This window comes from Notechis scutatus, chromosome 3, assembly GCF_049901735.1.
Source record: "Notechis scutatus isolate UNSWTSFEM ecotype Mainland chromosome 3, rNotScu1.2, whole genome shotgun sequence".
Taxonomy (NCBI): domain Eukaryota; kingdom Metazoa; phylum Chordata; class Lepidosauria; order Squamata; family Elapidae; genus Notechis; species Notechis scutatus.
The window spans coordinates 26,297,603-26,321,422 of NC_142011.1; the positions used below are offsets into that span (position 1 = coordinate 26,297,603).

The window sequence follows — 23,820 nt, forward strand, 5'->3', positions numbered from 1 at the left end:
TTCTTTTGTTGCCCTGCACAGGAGAACGAAGCTGGAAAGCAGGTTAGTGGGGTGAGAAGGGAATGGGGATTTTGCAGTAATCTTCTCCCAGGAGTGGGGAGGGAATGGAGATTTTGCAGTATCCTTCTCCTGCCACATCCACCAAGCCACACCACACCCACCAAGCCATGCCCACAGAACTGGTAGTAAAAAAGTTTGAATCCTACCACTGTACTGAATGCCATTTTCTCTCCTGGCTCCCCCTAAAAGCACTCACATCCCTGTTTCTGGAGCTGGTCTGTAGGGCTCTGTACCTAAACTTCTGCATACCATGGACTTGGTTTGGTTTGCAGGCTTGCTTGAGTTTGCAGACTCTACTCCAGGAGTGTCCAATCTTGTAAACTTTAGGATTTGTGGACTTCAACTTCCATTCCCATGATTCCCTGGGGAATTCTGGGAGTTGAAGTCCATAGCCCTTAAAGTTGCCACCCCTGCTCTGTTTTTTCTTACGTTCTTTTCCTTGGCCTGCTCTCAGCTCTACCTTTCAGCAGTCCTGCACCTCCAACAGTTGAAGTTTTCTGTTACTTTCCGAAGACTAGTGTGTAATATTTGCTTTTGGGTTAGTCTCCTTTTCCCAAGTTTCTGACTTCTGATTTTGACTGTTTTTCTCAACCCACACACATGCTTGTTTTCAATTTTCTATTTATAAGAAAAACTCTCCAGTTAAGGAAAGGGTGTATCTATTATAACCATCCTTCCTAGATAGCACTCAAACTCTGCATCCCTGGAATTAAAAATACCTGCTCACTCTCCCACGTATGACTGTGAAAAAATATTTAACAGGGAATTTTCTACATACAAATAGTTTATGAGGTCAAAAAAGGTCTAGTTGAAAAAATAAGTGCCTCTAATGTCTCTGGATAAGTCCATTCACTCAAAGACTTGCTTTAAGGGCAAAACCTGACCGACCTAATCGTGGCTTGGGAGGTAAACAGGATTAATATTTAGATGGGAGACAACTGAAAAATTAAAAAAAAACTTCCCAGAAGAAGACATGCTATGACAAATCACTGCCATATTGTTGCTAAGAAATTCATTTTCTTAGCAAAGTTATTACAAGCTGCTGATCCTTATGATTGTAGTGACAAGTTTGAAGATTTATGACAGCAGAGGGATGTTTCTGCATAACCCAGAAAGGTTTTTAGACTTAAATGTGATATCCTTTGATCTTGCAGTTGGTTTTCAGATAGGAAGAACAGTTTGTACTGATTTTTTAAGAGGCCCTTGCATTTTATTATTGCTTAATTTATTACCTTTAATTAGCTGTATTATTTTTCCACTCCTAAAATTTCTCATCTGCTTATATTTCCCTACCCTCTATGGTGCTCTCATGGTCAGTCAGTACTAGAAATCACCCACAACAAGCAGAGCACAGCAAAGAAAGCAAATTTTCATAAAGCTTTATTTACATGATTTGTTTTAAAAAAATTACTTTGACTGCAAAATCATTTTAGGATCCTTAGATACTTTGTTTGAATTGCTTGATTTAGAGCTACCAGCAATAAAACTTATACAGCTGTCATTCTTCCTCTTCACCATCTGCTTGGACTTGAGAACATAGTGTGCATTATGAACAACAGGCTCTATCCATCTCATTGGTAAATCATGGGGATTAAATTCAAGGTTGTCATTCAAGGTTTTCACCTGTAAAAACAAATCTTGCTCTGGATCTGGATGAAAATATACATTTTTAGAGGTGGGGGCAGGTCCTTTCACTTTTTACAAGTTCTCATTCATTAGCACCATCAAATGCTTCAATTGTCCAGTTTTCCAGAGCATGGAAAAAGGGTTGGTGCAGGAAATAGACAATTTGGTTGGAAGAATTATGAAGTGGCTTTGCATGTAGAGCAGGGATCCCCAACCTTTTCGACGCCGCGGCCCGGTTCCGACATCAGCTGGGCGCCGCGGCCCGGTACCGGCGTCAACTGGGCGCCGCCATCTTTTTATGACGAAAAGGCGCTTCGGTGACGTCACGGGCGCTGTTCATCATAAAGATGGCGCTGCTAGCGCTTCTGGTGAGCTTTTCGGGTAGAAATGGCTTTCTACCCGGAAAAGCTCACCGAGCGCTGGCGCCACCATCTTTTATGATAAACAGCGCCCGGTGAGCTTTCTACCCGGAAAAGCTCACCAGAAGCGCTTTTTACCAAAAAGATGGCGGCGCCCAGCAACCAGCGGCCCGGTAAGGCTTGTTCCGCGCCCGGTACCGGTCCGCGGACCGGCGGTTGGGGACCCCTGATGTAGAGGATATTAAGGCTGTGCAATGCTTTGGAAATATTTCATTAAAAAGCATTTCAGAGTGCAAATGTAGTTTTGTCTGCAACTCATTAAAGTCTCCATGTTTCTTCCTCAAACCATGTGGCCACTCTCTGCAGCTGCTGCTTGATCCCACACAGCTGCTTAAAAGAGTTGGAAGAAGATGCTAAATTCATGTTCCTATATGCTCCAGAACAATCCAATTTTGTAATCAAATTGGAAATGTTGCACTGTTTTTGAGCATGTATTAAACATATATGAACTGTTTGCAGTGTTATACCCATATCCTGATTTTGCACGAGTATACAGATGTTTATAGTGTAATATTGTTAAGGATTTCTCCTGCCTAATTTTTACACTTAAGATAAAGTTCCATTAAATATTTAAAGATGTACAATAATATATTCATTGGAAAAGACCCGGATGTTGGGAAAGATTGAAGGCAAAAGGAGAAGGATATGACAGAGAATGAAATGATTAGGTAATGTCATTGATGCAATGAACATGAATTTGGACAAACTCTGGGGGACAGTGGAAGACATGCTATGGTATTCTATGGTCCATGGGGTCAGAAAAGTCAGTCACGACTTACAACTGAATAACAACAATAATATAGCTGGTTGCTTCACTGCTTACCTTAAAAGTTTTAAAGCAGATGAATTTTCTGTTTTTTTATTCAAGTGTTTAAGCTTACTTTACTGTTACAGGTTGCAGAGAGTGACATCATTGGGGCATTGTCTGCTTTGCATCTTTCCATCACTGAAGCTTCTCTGACTATTCATATTTCTCTCCTGGTTTAGCTACAATAGCTCCTTGCATAACATAAGTAAAACGTCACTTCAGTCTGGGAAGTAAATGCGCATGTTCACCTTGTGGATCTGCTTTGATAGCCATCTGGCGAAGGATTCAAGGATTGAAAGTTCAGGGTACTTGGAAAAACCAGCTTGAAGAATATTCAGATCTAACGTAATACATTCTCTTTATATCTGGCATTCTTCTATAGAATGGGAGAACATCCATCACTGACAGCATGTTTGTCTCCACATGAATGCATCTGTGTGTATTCACGAGGAAGGGATTTTATTTTTATTTTTTTGCTGGAGTGAAGATGTCTTTTTTGCTGACCCTGAAACTTTGTTCAGCTTATTTATATATGTAAAATAACTGGAGGGAAGGAAAAGAGAATTATCCAAATATAAATTATTTTCACATATTTCTAATGGAAAGAAGATAGAAAGAAGTAAGAAATCAATAACAAGTTTATTTACCAGGATAAAATTTGCATATAATAAAAAGACAATTATTTAGAAAAATTATTACCCCTACCCTCGCTTAGAAACAAAGGTACATACATATATGCAGACACGTATAGAACTTTTTAAAGAATTCACTGATTTTTTAAAAAGGGAAATCATGACAAATTCTCCAGCAATTCTGTCAAAATCAGGGTGGGCCTAGGAAATGTGCCAATGAAACTCTTTTGTTCAATTTTTGAACCAACTCGTTTTAGTTGTTGATTTAAATAAAGATCCACTTTCAAAACCAAGTATTCTGAGATGTTTTATTCAAGCATCCCTCTACCCTGGGCACTTCCAGATGTGTTCAAACTACAAGATGCTAGCTGGGAATTTTGGGAATTGTAGTATCAACAGATGTCGAATCTTCCTGGGTAAGAAAAGCTGTTTATTAGGAAGAGTCTGAAGGTTCAACTGTTCACCATGAAAGAGAGTAAGTAAGAAAACCATGAACATATTCATTTGGTCAGGGACATTAGACAGTGATGCTGTTTCTTCTGAAAATATAATTTAGCAAGGAAGGAATTTCTTGCTTCCTGCTCCCATTTTGCAAATTGAGAGTTCTGGGTTCAAATTCCATTTTTAAAATCAATAATTACTGAATAATCCCAGCAGCTCTTGACGACACTATATATTTAACTTCCTTTTCCTTCTCCAAAATGTTCATCTACCGAAATTCAGTTTCATTAGCGTTCCATCTCAAGCACTCATCTTACCAAAAAGGAAAAAAATGTAAAATACTTTTTATAATTTAAACAATCTGGAGGAAAAAGAGTTCCACCCAAGATCCTGAGCAGATAACCATTGCAACCACTCTTGATATGCCCAGGATGAAGTACAGGAAATTTCTTTGCCTAAAATATAAGGTGTCTTTTCATGATAATCACTTTTTGTTGGCAATCTGGTTTTCCAAATGATCGAGTCTGGCAGTCATCTGAGCAAGTGCTTGCATTAAGGAAGCCAAAACAAGAGATAATGTGAAGATACACAGAAATGTCAGTGTATAATGACAAATGTCAGGTTATCCTTTTTTCCCCTTCCTTAAGTTTCCTCAAAGTGTAAACACATCATTATAAGCACTCAACTATATTCAATCCCTTACGCACTGAACCTTTACTTTTTACTTGCTATATTAATTCCTAGAAGTTTAGCATACATTTTGTACTTTTATTAAATAGTTTATTGAACATTTCCCTAAATCTTCATTTTTTAAAATACTTGAAGACATCCAAAGTAAAAAGTTCAAAGTTTGCTAAAAGGATGGGTTTAAACAACTTTCCTATTTAATTTAATTTTTTCCAGTTTCTCCAGTCACACATTCTGTGCACTATTTAAAGGATATTTTTATCAGTGAGGTCTTGTAGGATTTCAATAGTGTTTGACTGGAACTGTACGAGAGCTGCACATTCACATGGGCTACGGATTTCAGTTGTTCCTGTGCCCTCCTCTGAAATGCCACAAAATTCATTAGAAACATAGAAATTCAATCCCCTATGCATGAACCAGAGGCCTCATCCTAGGACAATCTTATATAAATTGATCTAATATGCCCATTTTGGATGGTTCACACATAATAATAAACTTTGATTTATTTTAATCATGGTCTTCTTCAACCATAAGCCTAATAACTCATAGTTTAAAACTCATAAAGATGTACTTATTTAAGGACTCTGAAATACACTTAATGATGAGTATTTTTGTATGTATAGTTATACAGTACATATAATAACACTTGCCCAAGGCTATAATTATGGTGTGAAGCAAATTTTATAAATGATTCTTTGCTGTTTCAGATTACAACATCATTTTGTAATGCTAAGGAACCTAGATCCTGAGTGATAGTTAGGATAAGATATAGACCAAGATGCAAAATAGACATGCTCCCATTGTACCCATAAAACATGTCATCTAAATACTTGAAGCTGTAATATCATACCTGGGCAGATATTGAGTTTGAGATTGTCAACTATATGAGTCATGGTGTTGAAATCTGCTGAATATGAAAAATGTTGGTCCACTGGCTCAGAAGCAATTTCTCTCAGTTCTTCCTCGACAGCTTTACCAACACCAACTGCAAACATGATGATTCCTGCAGATCCATCAACATACAGTAAATTTCAAGTTAGATATCTATGCAAGGAATGGCAGCCTGATGCTTCAAGCTATAGTCAACCATTAATTTTGTTTTTACAACCACTTGAACAAAGAGGTAAATAAAATCAAGTTTCCTTCTCAGAACACTTAGGAAGAAATAGAAAATTGAAGCTTTGCAGACATGGGTGATATAAGTCTATCCACTTTGCACTCTCAGCTCACAATCTCTACCATCATCTTCCTTCCAAAATGCTGGCTGTTAATAATCAAATAATCAATAATCAAAACTCAAAAGACTTTAGAAGATTCAAGCAGCTGTATCTGATGGGATTTTGGACCATCTGCGCCTCAATAGGACAATTACTCCTAACCGTGACATGGAGATCTTCACTGAATGATCTTAAAAACTGATGACAGGTCAAATATTGTACTATTGAAGGCACCATAATAGATTCTTGGATTGCAGTTGCTTTAACTTGTGGTTTAGATGGGAATGGGAGCTCCTTCACATTATCTAGATCACTGGTTTTTCAAGAAGTAGCTAAATTCTGCTAAGTACAGAGAAATGAAAGATGAATAATGTGTTGGAAAAGTAAAGATAAAAACAAATTGGATATTCAGATTATAGATTTGGAAATAGTTGTTAAGAGTACCATGGAAATGCCAATAAATCAGCTCTGGGCCAAATAAAAGCTAATTGTTTCCCTGAGTCAATAACTTGCAAGGAGAAATTCCCACTTTGGATATAGAATGCAAACACTCGATGTATTGGAAAAAATAACAACCAAACCGGTTGTTACATTGGTTGAATCCCACCACTGGTCAGGATGGATATAGCAAAAACAGGGTTTGGGTATATTACAATATCAATAGACTTCATGAACAATCTTTCAATATGATGATTATCTAGGTTTGATCACTGATCAGAGAAGAATAGAATAGAATTCTTTATTGGCCAAGTGTGATTGGACACACAAGGAATTTGTCTCGGCGTAAATGTTCTCAGTGTACATAAAAGAAAAGATACATTCGTCAAAAGTCAAGTATCATAAGTTACAACACTTAATAATAGTCATAGGGTACAATAAGCAATCAAATCATACTAGGAAACAGTCAATATAAATCATAAGGCTGGTGAGTTTAGTAGTTTAGTAGTTACAGGATCCAGTCTGGTCCCAGTGACTGACTCAGATTGGATCCTGCAACATTATCCAGGGACATGCATATTTGCCTTCATTTGTGAGTTTAGTAGTCATATACAATTTGAAACTGACAGAACAAGATGTGCTGCTTGTGGTTAAAGGCAGCTGAAAACAGCAAGAAGGAAAATGTAGATGGACTGTATGGCCTAGCAAACAGAAATGAAGCAAAGAATGTTTTATCAGTCTTTGCCAATAAAACAACTTCTTAATTGCTAACATAATTTTCAAACAACCCAAATGACACATACATACAAATGGGTGCACAGAAATTAAATTAACTTTTATTTGTACAATAAAAAAAAAAGCCTAGTAATAGCAGCAAAGCCATTCTGAGGTAAGATGGATGACCAATAAATTTTTCAAATAAATAAAGGTGTAGCCAGGGGCTGACTATAGAACAGATCACAGCTGTTGTGTGCCACCTGAGATCACAATGTGAGACAGACAGCCATAAAAATTATTTAAATGAGTAAATAAGTGTATATCTACAAAGATCTGATCTTCCAATATAAGATGTACACAATGATCTTCCCCTGAAAATGATAGTTAGAAGAAGAATAGGAGTATTGACACTTTTAAACTTTGGAGGAGTCTCCTGGGAATGCACACCCAAGAAAATGGATCACAAAACAAATCAACTCACTCAAGATACAAATCACCAGACTCAAATTGTCATATTTTGGACATATGCAAAGAGCCAGCTCCTTTGAGAAATCCCTGTTCACTTTGTCACACTTAATGCTTTTGGCCATTCTTGGGGGGGAAAGCAAGGGTAGAAAGTCTGGATCAGCTTCAGTGAGACATAAGGAATAAATAAACACTAGCAGTGGACAAATATGTTTTCCTTAATTTTGAATTTAACTGCAAAAGATGAGCTGTCTATCTATTTCATCACTTGGAATTTTAATAACTGCCAAGAAAGCAGTATCAGTGTCTCAGGGTGGGTTTTTTTTTTTTTTTACATAATGTTAATCTAAAACTCTTATACATTCCTCCTTTGGCAATAACAGGAGGAAATTAGAGAATTGACTAATTAGCCATAAGCACCCAGCTCAAAAAGAGATGAAAGCAATATAAGGAAACACCATCAATATGAACATAATCAATGTTACTTTTAACGGAATAAAATAGGAGATATCTGAGAATCATGCTTAGACCAGGTAGGTATGATTGGCCTAGACCAGGATTGAAAACTTGTTAGAATAGAATAACAAACTTGGAAGGGACCTTGGAGGTCTTCTAGTCCAAACCCCTGCTTAGGCAGGAAATCCTACACCACTTCAGCCAAAGGTTATCCAATCTCTTCTTAAAAGTTCCACTACTTGAGCATTTACAGCTTCTGGAGGCAAGTTGTTCCACTGATTAATTGTTGTATTTAACTCCCATCATCCCTGATCATGGTGAATGAGGAACTTGAGTCCAACAGCATCCAGCTGTTGGATTCTATCCCATGCCCAGCTGGACAATCTAGTTTTAAAATAATGGCAATGTCCTATTTTCCATTTCATTTTTTTTAAAAAAGACTTGTCTAAATTTATATATTTGAGCCTTTCGTTACTTGATGTTCTCTAGATATGTCATACACCTCTCATAAATTTCAGCTGGAATGCTGGGTAGGATTTTTCAGAGTTAGATATCTGGAAGACCATATGGAAACACTGTAACTGGCTAATTATTTTATTAAGTCCTGACATTGGAAGCTGCAGATAAATTATTTCTGCCACCGGATAAATGATCAGTGTGCTATGCACAACTTTCAAGAAATACTTTAGCTTGAAGGCCTAACAGTAAAGCATCATTTCTGAGCTCTTCCAGGGATGATAGGAATTCCATACAACAGTTCCTATAGTTGGAAAGGCAATGGAACTGCTGGTTGAGTTGTTGCAAATCACTTGGTTAAGAACTGCACTGCTTCTATGGCACAAAGGACCGCAATGACATGAAACCAAACCACTTCACACAAGCTTAGTGATCAACCTGTTGTTCAAAAGAAGGCTATAATTTAGCATATCTCGGTCATGGGTTATAGCAAAATGTGTCCATTTGGGAGGAGTTTTCAAGGATTAAACCAGTTCAGAGCCATTTATTATACTATCTATATCACTTAAATCTATGCAATTATGAATAATAGTGTTGCAATCCATTAAACACATTGTAAACATAGAAAGAGCTGACGTGTTATAGAGTTTAAAGTACTGCACTGTGATAGGGCAGATCCAAGCACAATTGCACCATCAGCCATGGAAACTCAATGGTTTACAATGGGGCAGTCATTCTTTTGCAGCTTAAGTTCTCTTGCAAGGTTGTTGATGTGAAGGAAAACTGGAGAAAAGAATCAGAATAATAGAGTTGGAAGGGACCTTAGAGGTCTTCTAGTCCAACCCCCTGCTCAAGCAGGAGACCCTATACCATTCCAGACAAGTGGCTGTCTAGTTTCTTCTTAAAAGCCCCAGTGATGGAGCATCTACAACTTCTGAAGGCAAGCTATTCCACTGGTTAATTGTTCCCACTGTTAGGAAATTTAAAGTTTTTATTTAATTTTTTTATTAATTTGTTAATTTAAAAATTAAAAATAAATTTGATTTTAAAAATGTTATTGATTGATTAAAATTTAAAAAAAATAATTTAATTTAAAATTAGAGAGCACTATATATGCTATCTTCAGCCTCCTGGACAAAAGGCAAGATATGAACCTTAGAAACAATGCAAATATATCACAATTTCCATTAATTGCCTTACCTGATTCTTTTGCTTTTCTAGCCCATTCTGAAATGTCATCCTGAGAGCGTCCATCCGTAAAGACCAGGCCAATCCTGGGAATGTTCTGGGAAAGTGGCCGGGCACCTTCTGCCTCAGAGAAGCTGTGTTCCACCATGTGCTTGAGGGCCAGTCCAGTCATGGTGCCCTTTTCCATGTACTGCACTCTTTGAACAGCTTCCTTTATATCATCTGCTGTTGTGAATTTGTTGAGTGGGAACTCAGTGCGCACTCGGCTAGAGTACTGGACCAGACCCACATGGGTGCCTTGAGGGGACACATCCAGGAAATCCACTATCTGGTTGACAAATTGTTTCACCAGCTCAAAATTCTGGGGCCGGACACTCTTAGAGCCATCAATGACCATCACCAAGTCAAGGTGCCCAGCCTTGCACTCTATTGTCCATGAAAAGAAAAAGAAAAAGCTGAGATGAGGCAGTTTTGATTTTGACTTCAAGAAAGAAAGGAAAGGAAAAGAAAAGAAAAGAAAAGAAAAGAAAAGAAAGGCAAGTCCCCGAGACTTGGAACTCTTACCAGATAGCAGAGATCTTCCTACCAATCTTGTACTTCTTACCCCCCAAAGCTTTGGAGATTCTCTCTCAACTTAAAAAAAAAAAAGAATAAGAGAAATAGGACAGGGACGGTAGGCACGTTGGTGCGCTTATGCACGCCCCATACAGGCCTCTTAGGAAAGGGGTGAGGTCAATAGTAGACAGTCTAAGGTTAAAGTTTTTGGGGTTTGGGGAAGAAACTACAGAGTCGGGTAGAGTATTCCAGACATTGACCACTCTATTGCTGAAGTCGTATTTCCTGCAATCAAGTTTGGTGCGGTTTACTTTGAGTTTGTATCTATTGTGTGCTCTTGTGTTGTTATGGTTGAAGCTGAAGTATTCATTGACAGGTAGGACATTGCAATATATGATTTTATATACCATGCTTAAGTCAGACCGAAGACGGCGTAATTCAAGGTTTTCTAGTTCTAGAATTTCAAGTCTGGTGGCATAAGGTATTCTACAACGAGTAGAGGAGTGGAGAACTCTTCTTGTGAAATATTTCTGGACTTTCTCAATTGTGCTAATATCAGATACATAATGTGGGTTCCAGACTGATGAACTGTATTCAAGTATTGGTCTAGCAAATGTTTTGTATGCTCTGGTTAGTAGTGTGATATTACCAGAGAAAAAGCTACGTAGGATTAGGTTAACAACTCTTAATGCCTTTTTGGCTATGTAGTTGCAGTGGGCTCTAGCACTTAGATCATTAGAGGTGAGTATTCCAAGGTCCTTTACAGAGCATGGGTCATCAACAAGATCTTGACTATTCAGCTTGTATTTTATTTTCTGATTTTTTTTTGCCAATATGTAAGACAGAGCATTTATTTGTTGAGATTTGAAGTTGCCATTTGTTTGACCATTCTGATACATAGTCAAGATCTTTTTGTAGGGTAGCAGTATTGTCTGTGGTATTGAACAGCTTTACATCATCAGCGAAGAGAATGCAATTGCTCTTAATATGATCACAGAGGTCGTTTATGTAGAGTATTCTACATAACTTAGTATTCAAAGGAATGTTAGCATGCAGGTCAGATACATTTATTGTTCATAAAATGACCTGAAATTTTAATTCAATGCAATTGCTTAGTTCATTTACAGTAACTAAAAATGTAATGTCTGCAGTCCTTCATGGCTTTCCCTTCTAGAAGGCCTCACTCCTTAAGTAACTCCTTCTTCTGTTTGTGGGTGTCCCTGGAAGCAGCAAAGAAGGCTGAGATGAAAGGGGTGTCAGGGTATCATAATCAGTGGTGGGATTCAGCCAGTTCGCACCACTTCAGGAGAACCGATTGTTAACTTTCTGAGCAGTTTGGCGAACTGGTTGTTGGAAGAACTCATTAGGGCAGAAAACCGGTTGTTAAATTATTTGAATACCATCACTGGTCATAATGCAAATTCTGTAGCTATTTACTTGGATCAACCATCACAACAATCAAAGATGAGTTCTGCATCATGATGTCACAATGTGAATTATTGTCATTTTCAAATTATTGTGACCTACAGGTAGTCCTTGACTTACAATCATACATTTAGCCACTGTTTGAAGCTACAATGGCACTGAAAAAAGTGACTTACAACCAGTCTTTGCTCTTAAAATTGACACAGCATTTCCATGTGTTCAAAAGTTGAGACCTTGGCAGCCGGCATGTATATATGATTGTTGCAATGTCCTTGGATCATGTGATCACAATTTGCAACCTTTCCTGTTGGCTTCTGACAAGGAGCCAATGGGGGAGGCTGGATTCCACTTAACAATCACACAACCCACTTAATAACTGTACTGACTTGCTTAACAGCCATGCAAAAAGGGTTGAAAAATCAGGCATGACTCACTTAACAATTGCCTTACTTATCAACAGAATTTCAGGACCTAATTGTGATCATAAATTGAGGACTACCTGTATTATTGCTTCTGATCTTTTTGTGATTCTTTGTCACAGAAGAAACAGTTGTTCTTTTATCTACTCACTGACTACCAGAGTAGGGATGAAGCAGTGGTTCAAATTCACCTTTCTAGAAGTAAGTTAGTTACCATGGTGCACCAGCTTCTCAGTTAACCAAGCAAGTTCACATGTGCTAATAGGATTCAGACCACTAATACTACAATCCAATCAGAAGATGCAAAGCCAAAAGAGTCCTCTATCATTCACAGAGGCAGCTAAATAAAAAGGACTCCAAATACACAGACTCACTACTGGCATAACTTAAATCAGATTCTCTGCATCCAAATTACTGGAATTTTGTCTGACTTTCTTTGAGACACTAGCTCATATTAGATCAAGCTTTGTTTTTTCTACTAACACTTTGGGGTTGCATGGGAACAATATCTGTCTCTAACCCTAGCCAAAGCTGATATACTGGATGTGCTTATACATCAAAATCTTTGCATGCCCCTTTATTTAATTGTACCCCAAGCTTTCTGCTAGATTATATGGGAATCAAGCAGCCCTTTCATTCTTTCACCACAAATCCTAAAAGCATTTCTCAATCTAATGCATTTTGTCTTCTTTGAAACTGTGGTGTTTACTCTGGGACATCCAATAAGCTCCAGAAGGTAATATAACTCTCATGATGACTTTAGATTTTTAACAAATCATTTATGATTTGGTAAATGCTGGCCTAAAATGTCTCCAAGGATTCAGAAACACATCTCTGAATTTAGTTCAGTAAAAATACCCACTAGCAAAAGGAATGGCTCTCTTTCAAAATGCCACTCTTTGTTGACCACTATCTCTAGAATAATCTCTATGGCTACCTTTCATGAAATGCTTAGCTGGGAAAAATGCTGAATACATTGGAAGAGCCTTTTATCAAGCACAAAGAACTTGATACTCACTGTTACAGGTCTTCTTATCTGCCTGCAGTTGCTGACCTTCTGGGCAGACACAGTGGTAAGAGCCAGAGGTACTGAGACATTTAAATTCACATCCATGCTCTACAGTATTGCAGAGATCATTGGCTGAAATACCAATAAAAAGCACATCATGTATCACACAGAAAATATATTTTGCCAAAGGTGTCAAACTATAGTTTATACATGTGTCAAACTGCAGTTGCCTTCCCCCACAGTCAGAGTGGAAATAGCTGCATTATGACCGAATGGTGACTTGTGCAGTACTGTAATAAATAGATGTTGTTATTATTGTTTGTCCTGGTTTTCTCAAATATCTTTCAAATATAACCATGGATAAGTCTTTAACAAACTCCCAGGCTGGCTCACAATGTATAGGAACCATGTGTCCTTTATTATAAAAGATACCCTTTATTTCAGAAAGCTGTCCTTTAAATTTGTTTAATTACTTATTTTCCCAGTTTTGCTCTTGAATTTTCCTTTGTAAAGCAAAGTTATAAACATAAACAACAATTTTTCTTATCCTTTTGAACCTCTTTCAGGTTCAGGTCTTTTTTCTCCCAAGTTTCTCCTTTATTTTTTCCCCAAGAAAATGTAGTCACTGTATCAATAGATAATGCTGAAATATTCTATCCTTAAGGGGATGGTAAGAGATACCCCATAGAAGTCTTATCACTTGTACAAAAGTGTTCCGTACCATAACATCTGCTCAGACAACTTAGGGCAGTATGTATGATATAACATAATCTTTGCAACACAACCACCACTATCTGCCAAAATCATAATGAAAATATAAATGGTAAAGTACTGTGCCCATCAATTTAAATCTGAAAACCTGCTTAAATAGCAGGGGGGGAGAGGGAGGGGAGGGGAGGGGAGAGGAGAGGAAAGCTTTTCTAGGGAAGTTAGGCTGCCATAGAAAATACCTGCCTTGCAGTCCATCTACCCTTCACCTCTCATAGAAACAGGCCCTCTCTTAGTCAACTCATCAGCTCACAGGATAGGCAGAATCATTCTGAATAAGAAGGTTCCTAATGAAATCTGTATCACAACAGAGAGCTTTATAGGTAATTATTGGCACTTTGAACTGGGCCCAGAAGCCTATCAGCAAACAGTGCAGGTATTATTCTGGTGTTTGGGTGTTATTCTGAATAGCAGGTTTTATCAGCTAACATGGTCATTCCATTCTGGACCAGTTTCAGCTTCTGAGCTGTTCAATTATTTGATGATAAGGCTATGATTCAGTGCTTCGGGGAGGACATAAGTGACATACCAGCTAAAGATGGACATGGCAACCATGAAGCCTCCAAAATAGCTCCAGCCAGGTTCTATGGAGTTATTACTTGGAACCCTGACAGGGCAAAGATATAACCATAGTTTCTAACTGATGTTCAAGCAAACCAAGGATCTGCAGTATCAGGAGAAGGATGAGCCCACCTAAAGCCAATCCTGGAACGAAGGTTTCTTAAATACTGAGGATTTTAAGACAGACCGTATATCCTGCTTGCTAGGGCTTGTTTCTTTCCACCCAGTCCATCAGAGGCTCCAGACATTGGTTCAAGATTTCCATAATATCTCTGGCTAGGCACAGAGTATGATATACCACTAAACACCATCGACCTATTGATAATACCTCTCCTGAAACCAAAAGATGATTTCTAACAGGAATTTCATATAGATCCATACATGAATAAAATATTTCTCAATGTTTCACAATACTCCAAATTTTTAAAGAGCAACTTTTGTAAGACAGTCATTTATTATTAATCTAGAGTATCAGAATCATATTCATAACTCGAGTGGATGACTATTCACACAGTTCTGCGAGTCTAATTCCACAGATAGAGTCATTTGGCCCATTTAAGTGTGTGCTACATGTGATAAAATTAAAGCATACATAGCCACAGCCAGCCATATATAAAATGTACCTTGGCATGTCTTGCCATCTTCCTGCAAAGTGAAGCCATCACGGCATCGACAATAATATCCATTGACTATATTAACACAGTCGTGCTGGCAACTGTGGTTGTTGAAATTGCAGAAATTGATCACTGGAAAAAGAAAGAAACCGTTAGAGGACCTCACCACATATGCAATAAAACAACCTGCATTGTTGAGTTAACACAATGGCTGGAGTCAAGATCCAGCATTTGGTGCAAACATTTGCCTTTCTGTAAGATGGCTCCATTTCCTTTACATCAAACAACACTGGCATAAAATACATATATTTAAAACAGTGTTGAAAGCTTGAGATGTCCCAGTTGTTGAACTACCATAACTACCTCCCTTTCTTTGGCTGCTGGGGAATTCCACTTCAACAACATCAAAGGACCCACAGATTCTTCTTTTTTGTATAGTTTAATGAGGACAGAAAAATCCCAGTGCTGCAAAGAAGGGGTCACTTTTCTCATTATGCCACTTTCTTGTTGAAAATTGACCCTCTACATCACCCAACTTTCAACAGCAGCTACAGAATGGTTATTTCTCCCTATAGTTGTTGATGCAATACAGAGTTCACTCACTGCTACAGGTCTTCTTGTCTTGGTTAAGCTGGTAGCCTGTCTGGCAACGGCATATGAAGGTACCTTGTGAATTAACACACTGGTGCTCACAGCCATGTCTCTGGTTAGCACAAGCATCAATGACTGCAGGAGTAAAACAGAATTTGGAGTTTAAACTTCAGAAAAAATATGAGAGGAGTGTTTCCTACTGGGAAAGCTAAACCCAATCCCAGTTTTGCAAAAAGAGGAAAAAATGCCTTAGATACAGATATATCTTCTAATTTATTAATTTCATATTAGCTATAAGCATTTATTTTCTGTCTACAAGCAGCACTTCTGTCTCTCCCTTCACTATTTCCATTAACAAGGAACTCATAGAAATGCAGCATCAGATGAAATTTCCACATGATCCAGCTTCTGATTTCTTCTTGTATGACTCAGCCGTTTTGTAAAACCAATTAAATCCATGATACCTGTCTCTGAAACACAGGTTGTTTTTTTTTAAAAAAATGGTCTAGTTTGTTTAACTAGCTGGAAGATTCTGTACATACAGATACACTGATTTCTATGAACACTATGTTGAGTACCATAACTAATATATAATCAATAACTATTTTGTGTTTGTATATGTGTGTGTGTGTGTGTGTGTGTGTGTACACTTCTGGGGTCCTCAACAGATTATCATTTGCATTAGTAATCATCTATCTCATCCCATTATGACTACTAAATCACTTGATCATCTGGATATTTTTAATAAAAAATGCAAAAGGGGAGCTAGCATGCTGCAAAGTACCAGCCCACATAACCAATGGATCCCATAACCATTATGATAAAACAAAAATGGCAACCAAATAGAAGAACAATAGTTAAAAGTTTTTCCTTGGTGCATGAAAACAATTGTTTTGTGAATGCTCACAACATGGTTTCAAAATTTCACACATCAATTAAATAATCTATTACTCTTACTTGCGCACGTTTTTCCATCTGCGTTAAGTTTGTATCCTGGTTTACACTGGCAATAAAAGGAGCTTGGGATGCTGACACAAGTGTGCTGGCACCCATGATCAAGTTCTGTGCACATATCAACACCTGGAAGAAATAAGTTTTCATATTGAGAAGGAAATATGTGCTGGGAATTGTAATATTGTTAAAGCAGTGGAGCTCATTTGGAAGCAGGTAGCTCCATCTAAATTTCTTTCTTTTTAGCTGGAAATTTGGATAGAAAAGATCCTTTAGCAGTATTTCTCAACCTTGACAATTTTACAAAGTGGGGAGTGCAACTCCCAGAATTCCCCAGCCAACATGGAATAGTAGAAATGAAGCAACAACCACAACACAAACATAGTAATGGCAATAACCCCCCCCAATATTTATATATATATATTTCTGGAATAAATTATTTGAAACCAAGAATGGCTTCTGAAAAAAGTGGATTTTTGAGGTATTTAATCAGGGCACATGCCCACTTTGAAGATCACGATCACTTCAAAAGGTTATATAAATAAATATTAGTGTTACTGTATAGACAGGGGTCTTCAAACTTGACAGCTTTAAGACTTGTGGAATTCAACTCCCAGAATTCCTTCTCCAGTCAAGTTAGCTCAGGAATTCTGGGAGTTGAAGTCCACAAGTCTTAAACTTGCCAAGTTTGAAGACCCTTGGTATAGGACATGATTTATTTTTGAACAGTTTTGAGTGAAAACCATTCATAAAACTTCACTTCTGAGTGTAAACAGTCTGTTTTGAGCATTTGGGAAATGTTTGAAATAGAGCTGTTTTCCAACTGGAAATATTTCCATAATGCTCAAAATAGATGGACCCACACTTGAAACACCAATTGAATTCTTGGGGGATCAAATTTAACGACGCTCTCACATTTGAAAAGATTTGCCCACCCATGGTAAGTAGAAGGAAAATAAGAAGGATAAAAATCAGTCTCAATGCAAGCTTTATTCCTTTACTTACCGCATAACTTGTCCTGGAACTGCTTGCCAAACTGTTGGATGAGATCAAAGGACTCTACCAAGAAGACATGTTCCTCCAGAGGGGGTGAGGCCATGGCCCTCAGAGAGTTCATGTCTGCCCGCTGAACACCCACAGCATAGATCTCAATGCCAGCAGCTCGTGCCTGAGCAGCCACTTCAGTGACACGGTCCTGGGGCCGCCCATCAGTCACAATCACAGCCACACGGGGAATCTTCCTGTGAAGTGGCCGGGCCCCGTTCTGTACGGTGAAGGCCACATTCATGGCATATTGAATGGCCAAGCCTGTCATTGTGCCTTGAGCCAAGGGGACAATGCTATTGATAGCCTTTTCCATTTCAGCCCTGGTGAAGAAAGACTTGAGAGAGAAGATGTTCTGGACTTGGCTGGAGTATTGAATCACCCCAACCCGTGTGGCGTTTGGCCCTATATCCAGATTATGGATGATGTCAATCATGAAACGCCGCATGGTCTCAAACTCATAGGGACGGACACTACGTGAGCTGTCAATCACAAAGACAATATCCAACGCACCAGTTTTACATTTAGTTTCTGGAGGAGGAAAAAAAAAGGTAAAGCTGGCTTAATCATTGTTTATACCTTGAAAAAGGTATTCCTTCTTTATTAATTGAGATTGTATTTAGGCTTTTTTAGTGTATCAGCTAAAGAACATGAATGATGTGGCACAAGCAGACACACACATATGCACAAATATATAAACATACACACACACACTACACACACACACACACACACACACACACAGGAGTTCTAATCAAAATCATTATCAGGTGCCATATTGCCTTTTCTGATGTTAACATATTTTGACTGCAAAGTTGATATTTATTAGTCATTGAAAAAAGATTGAGAAAAATGTAGAGAAGTATTACTGTTTTTTTCTTGCATATAATCTACACTAGCAAAAAAAAAAAAGCCACTATTAGACATTAACATTTTAGAACAGCCTCATATATTTTTACCCACATCTAAGATATTTTTTTAATTGCATACAGTGTATATAAAAAATTAGGGCTTATTAGGATGCTTTGATCCAAAAGGCATAAAATGGATGCCTTGCTAATTCAAGGTCAATGGCCCCTTTTCCAAATGTTTCCACTACTTATTTTGCCAATTCCACAGTATATTTATATGGAAGTTAGTCCAATTTAAACACACTGATTAAACTTGTGTTGGGCTACACTTTTAATCTGCAATTCTTTCACCACCTCAATTTGTTTATTTAAAATACTTCTCTGATTTCTATCATAAAATTTCAGGAATGGCATGAGAGGCTTTAGTAACAGAAGATTAGGGCTGAATCTCTGTTCAGACAGGGTAGACATCGTATAGATACTGGACTAGTGAGAAAAGCCTTATGACTTCCAGTAAAGTATATACACTGTAGCACTATGTTGCTGCATTGTGTGCAGGAAAAAACAACCCTCACCAACCCACAATAAAGGATAAATGAGAAATATGGCCTAACTTAAATCATTAATTTTTCAAATTTAATAATTAATGTTTTTCTGGTGGGAAATTCAGATTGTACATTATGAGATGCATTTGAATTGTGGTAAATAACAAACATTCACTCTTAAATGGGTGATCAATTGAAAAAAGTACTTTTTTGTCAGTTTGATTGTCAGTTGAATGATACACTGATTGATTATGTGTCATCAAGTGGGTATCTATTCTTGGCAACCACAGAGATAGATTTTGCCCAGAAGAATCGGTCCCCAGCCTAGACCTTCAGGTCCTCCAATAGGTTTGATTTTTAAAAACCCAAAATTATCTGGTACTTACCTAAGAGTTTTGGTCGGCCTTCCATCATGGTGAAAGCAAGCATTAAAAAAGGTATAACATACAGCAGCTTCATCATTTTTTTTCAAGATGATAGGATCTCAGGAAGAAGTCTAAAGTGCAAAAGGAGAATGCATCTATTAATTTAACCAGATTTTTATAGTGTCTTCTCACAAGGCTGACAAAAAATCTGACAATATAGTAGAATCATGCTAATTTTGGAGTGGAGGGGTGACTTCAAGTCAGTTTTTGACTCCTGGCTACTGCCTGGACTAGTCCTTGCTATTTTCCTGACAAGATTTCAGAAGTGGTTTGTCTTCTCATAAGGCAAAGAGAACATAACTGGCCCCAGGGTCACTCAGCTGGCTTTGTACCTAAAGTGACACTAGAACTCACAGTCTCCTGGTTTCTAGCTTAGTACCTTATCCACTACACTGTACTAGTTCTCTGTGCTAATATATGATAACAAAAAATCGGGAGTTTAGTAGAACCACTTCAAACTAATGTATTTTATTACAAGGCATATGCTTTTTGTAAACCATGGGTTCATCCAATGCATAGAGTTGCTAGACCTAAATTGGATAATTGGGGAGGGAGGGAAAGACCAAAAGTCTATGTGGGTGCAGGTTACATGTGAGACTGATTACCAGTACCTTACAGATTAATAATTGTAATGCATTAAAAATCTATTGTGTTTGTTGACATCTTCTGAGGTTGCCTGAAGCCTTTTGGTGCATGTGAGTTCAATATCTCATAGTGGAATTAAGTAGGCCTTTTAATAAAAAATGCATTAGTCACCAGAATCCTTTGATATGTTTATCTGATAAAATTGTATAACATTATAACTTTTGTCAACTGATAAAACAAACCTTGCAGCAGACTACTCTCAGCCCACCAGTTAGCCAAGCTGTTCCTGAAGCACAACTACCACCTGCATGGAGTACCACAGAGAATTATCTCAGACAGGGGGGTCCAGTTCATGGCCAAATTTTGGAGGGAGTTCCTGCGGTCTATTGGGTCATCCCAGGGCCTTAGCTTGGCCTTTCATCCTAGCACCAATGGGGGGGGGCAGAGAGATTGAACCCCATGGTAGAGGGTACGTGAATTATCAGCAGTCCAATTGGGCAGACCTCCTGCCTTTTGTGGAGGTCTCAAATAATAATGTTGTTCACAATTTGCTGTGCAAATCTCTAATTGGAGAACATGATTGATGACTCTTGGCTGTGGATGTGTTTCATTGGAGAATATGAATGATGATACACCAGAGGGGTGCAGGAAACCAGGATCAAGGGTGACAGTGAATTATGTGTCTCAGAATCAGCTACACACAGGTCATACCATCATGTTAGCTTCTAATAAGTCTCTTGTAAGTTTTGAAACTTGGCTCGAAGCTCATGATTTAATTAGTGCCACTGCTGGAATCCTGACAACTTTCACATCCAGTTGTTCACAAATATTTTTTGAAGGTTAGCTCTCTAGTTTGAAATCTCAATATAGTTTCATGGTTTGAAAGTAAAAGATCATTTTAAAGTTGGTTATTCAGTGGTAAACTACTCAGCATATAGCGCTTACTCTTAAGTTACTTTGTTCTAAATTATACAGAATTCTGAAAATCTAGAGCAGTACTTCAATTCTTTGGGGAACATAAGGCAAGTACCCATGTAATTTTAGCAGTTTTGTAAATGTTGGTATTAAAAATACAAGTTACTGTTGAAACTATTCTTAATGCAAAAGCAGTCATTCCAATGGGTGGTTTCATGGTATTCCTCCTGCTATATTATATTAAAATTCTTCATCATCTAGCAAAACAAGAGAACATTGTGGCTTTCTGACTGCATGTTAATGAACTTCATTTCAGTATATAAGCCAGAATAATTTATCGAAATAAAATATTCCTTTCCCCAAACTCCTCTCTCTATTACTGTTTTGTACAACATGCCAAAATATATATTTTAGACTAGTATGTTGTGCAAGCCAACCCTGGGTGGTTAGTTTATGGTTCTTTGTACTGTATGACCCAAGAAGTGGATAAATGGAATATCCATGGCTACCTTAACTGTATATGATATACATATGGCTTATTCAGGGAGGTCAACAGGAAACCATATTTTCACAACTTAGAACACTGAGAAAATGAGCAATTCACCAAATCTCAAACTGACAATTTCACTTATCTCTAGTCATATTCAGGATATTTTTAAACACTCTAACCCAGTTGACATAAACCACGGAAAAAGAAAGGATATTAGAAGAAACAGATCCTTCTGAATAATTCAAAACAAGATGTCTAATCAATAGCATATTTTTCAGTGTGTTGACTTCTAAATGTGGAAGATCCCAAATGATTTAAGGAGAATAAGAAATAGTAATATAAGATGGGCAATATTATAGTTTTGCAACTCTGGAAAAGAAATAATAAGAATCTCTAGCTATTAATGTAAGGATATTGATGAAAAGGTACCAAGGATTCCCAATAGTTTGACCTTAACTGGTAATGTTAGCAAAACCTGCCTGTTGGCCCAGAAGTACGTTTAGGAAGATTGGCACTTGATTTTAATAGCAATAGCACTTAGACTTATATATCACTTCATAGTGCCTTATAGACTCTCTAAATTGTTTACAGAGTCAGCTTATTGACCTCAACATTTTACCAACTCCGGAAGGATGGAAGGCTGAGTCAACCTTGAGCTGGTCAGAATCGAATCCTAGCAGCGGAATGCAGAGTTAGCCTGCAATGCTGCATTCTAACCACTGAGCCATCATGGCTCCTCTATGGCATCTCATAGCTTTAACAATAATTATCTGGGGTATCTAAAGACAAATAATAATAAGTTCATTTCAAGTGTTCGGTATTCTAATTATGGGAGGATGCATCAAAGGGCATCTCCCTCCCACGATCAGGCTCTGAATGTCTGAAGGAAACAGGCAGACCATACTAGCCTGGATGCCCCCCTCGCCAAATCTCCATAGCAATAACTGCAGTGAAAAGATCATTAGCACAATGATTAGCACCGATTATTATAATTTTGTCAGCAACAATTTTTGAGGTCTAAGTGCTATGAACAAGCAATGTGATTTTTTAAAAAGTTTTTATTGGTTTTTAAAAACAAACATAAACAAACAAAACATAAAAACATCAAGCCATCTTCCATATGTATACATACAGTGTGCCGGTTGGTTTACAAATTGTTTTGTGCTTCCATTTCGTAGTCTTCAATTACAATTACATTGCATATAATCTCGTATTTTCAATCAAAAATTAAATACCTTAGTATCATTATTAATCAATCATTTGACTATACTTTTATTCATTCATGTTTTACAAGATAATCATAATTTATTTAGTTTGTTTTATAACAGTTCATATTATCATCCCAAATCTATCCTAAAATCATTTTGTAGATATAATAAGAAAGAAGTACATCTTTATATATTTATTATTTTCTAAAAGTCTACATATTTCATTACTGTATTTTATTGTTTAACCATTGATAGAATAGATCCCAAATTTTATAAAATTGTTTATCCTCTTGTTCTCTAATTTCAAATGTCAATCTACTCATTTCAGCACATTCCAATATTTTCTTAATGATTTCCTCCTGTGATGGTGTTTTCTCATTTTTCAAGTTTTTGGCAAATACAATCCTAGCCGCTGTTAATACATTTACAATCAGATATTTCAAGTCTTTATAATATATATCTCAGGTAAAATTCCCAATAAAAATATCTCTGGTTTCAAGTCTATATGTTTTTTTGTCATTTTTTCCAACCACATGTGGATTTTAGTCCAGTATTTTTTAGCATCCGCACAAGTCCACCACATATGGTAATATGAGCCAGGTGTCTGATGACATTTCCAACATTTTTCGGATTTATTCTTGAACATTCTTGCTATTCTTGTCAGGGGAAAATGCCACCAGTAAAACATCTTATACAAATTTTCTTTATATGCTGTTGACATTGTCATTTTATAATTTTGAGACCACAATTTTTGCCATTTCTCTAAATCAATCCCATATCCAAAATTCTTTCCCCAAGCAATCATAGTTTCTTTAACTTGTTCTTCTTCTAATTTAATTTCTAATAAATATCCATACAATTTTTTAATCACCTTTTCATCAGTACCTGTCAAAATCTTATCTAAGTCAGTCAGTTTATCATAGAAACGTTCCATTTTAGAATCTTTATCATACCTTGAATGTATTTGCGCATATGAAAACCAATTCATCTTTATACCTTGTTCCTCTAGTTTTTGTATAGATTTGAATTCACCCTTTTCACTCAATATTTCACCATATCTAACTGTTTGTTCCTTTTTGTATATTATAGGATAAGAAAATGCTTCAATAGTCGATAGCCAGACTGGAATTTTCAAATAACATTGCAATAGATAACATGCCACAGAAAAAGGACATCAAGCTAAAAATGGATATAGTTAAACATAAAATGGGTCAAATAGAAAAAGAAGAATTAGCACAGAAAATTAGAGGTGCT

At 37.2% G+C, this 23,820-nt stretch overlaps 1 protein-coding gene across 2 annotated transcripts in view; it reads right to left on the bottom strand.

Moving 5' to 3' along the window:
- Window positions 1-4,341: 4,341 nt before the first annotated feature.
- MATN4 (matrilin 4) overlaps window positions 4,342-23,820 on the bottom strand; it is a 44,639-nt gene continuing 25,160 nt past the window's right edge. For both annotated transcript variants that reach the window (XM_026665034.2, XM_087959356.1), the window contains exons 2-11: window positions 19,330-19,439; window positions 17,509-18,078; window positions 16,510-16,632; window positions 15,565-15,687; window positions 14,971-15,093; window positions 13,028-13,150; window positions 9,623-10,036; window positions 5,524-5,676; window positions 4,930-5,034; window positions 4,342-4,529 (exon numbers count right to left, since the gene is read on the bottom strand). In XM_026665034.2, the coding sequence (XP_026520819.1) occupies window positions 4,471-4,529; window positions 4,930-5,034; window positions 5,524-5,676; window positions 9,623-10,036; window positions 13,028-13,150; window positions 14,971-15,093; window positions 15,565-15,687; window positions 16,510-16,632; window positions 17,509-18,078; window positions 19,330-19,405 (1,869 nt within the window). In that variant the 5' untranslated portion in view covers window positions 19,406-19,439 and the 3' untranslated portion in view covers window positions 4,342-4,470. The remainder of the gene's footprint in view (window positions 4,530-4,929; window positions 5,035-5,523; window positions 5,677-9,622; window positions 10,037-13,027; window positions 13,151-14,970; window positions 15,094-15,564; window positions 15,688-16,509; window positions 16,633-17,508; window positions 18,079-19,329; window positions 19,440-23,820) is intronic.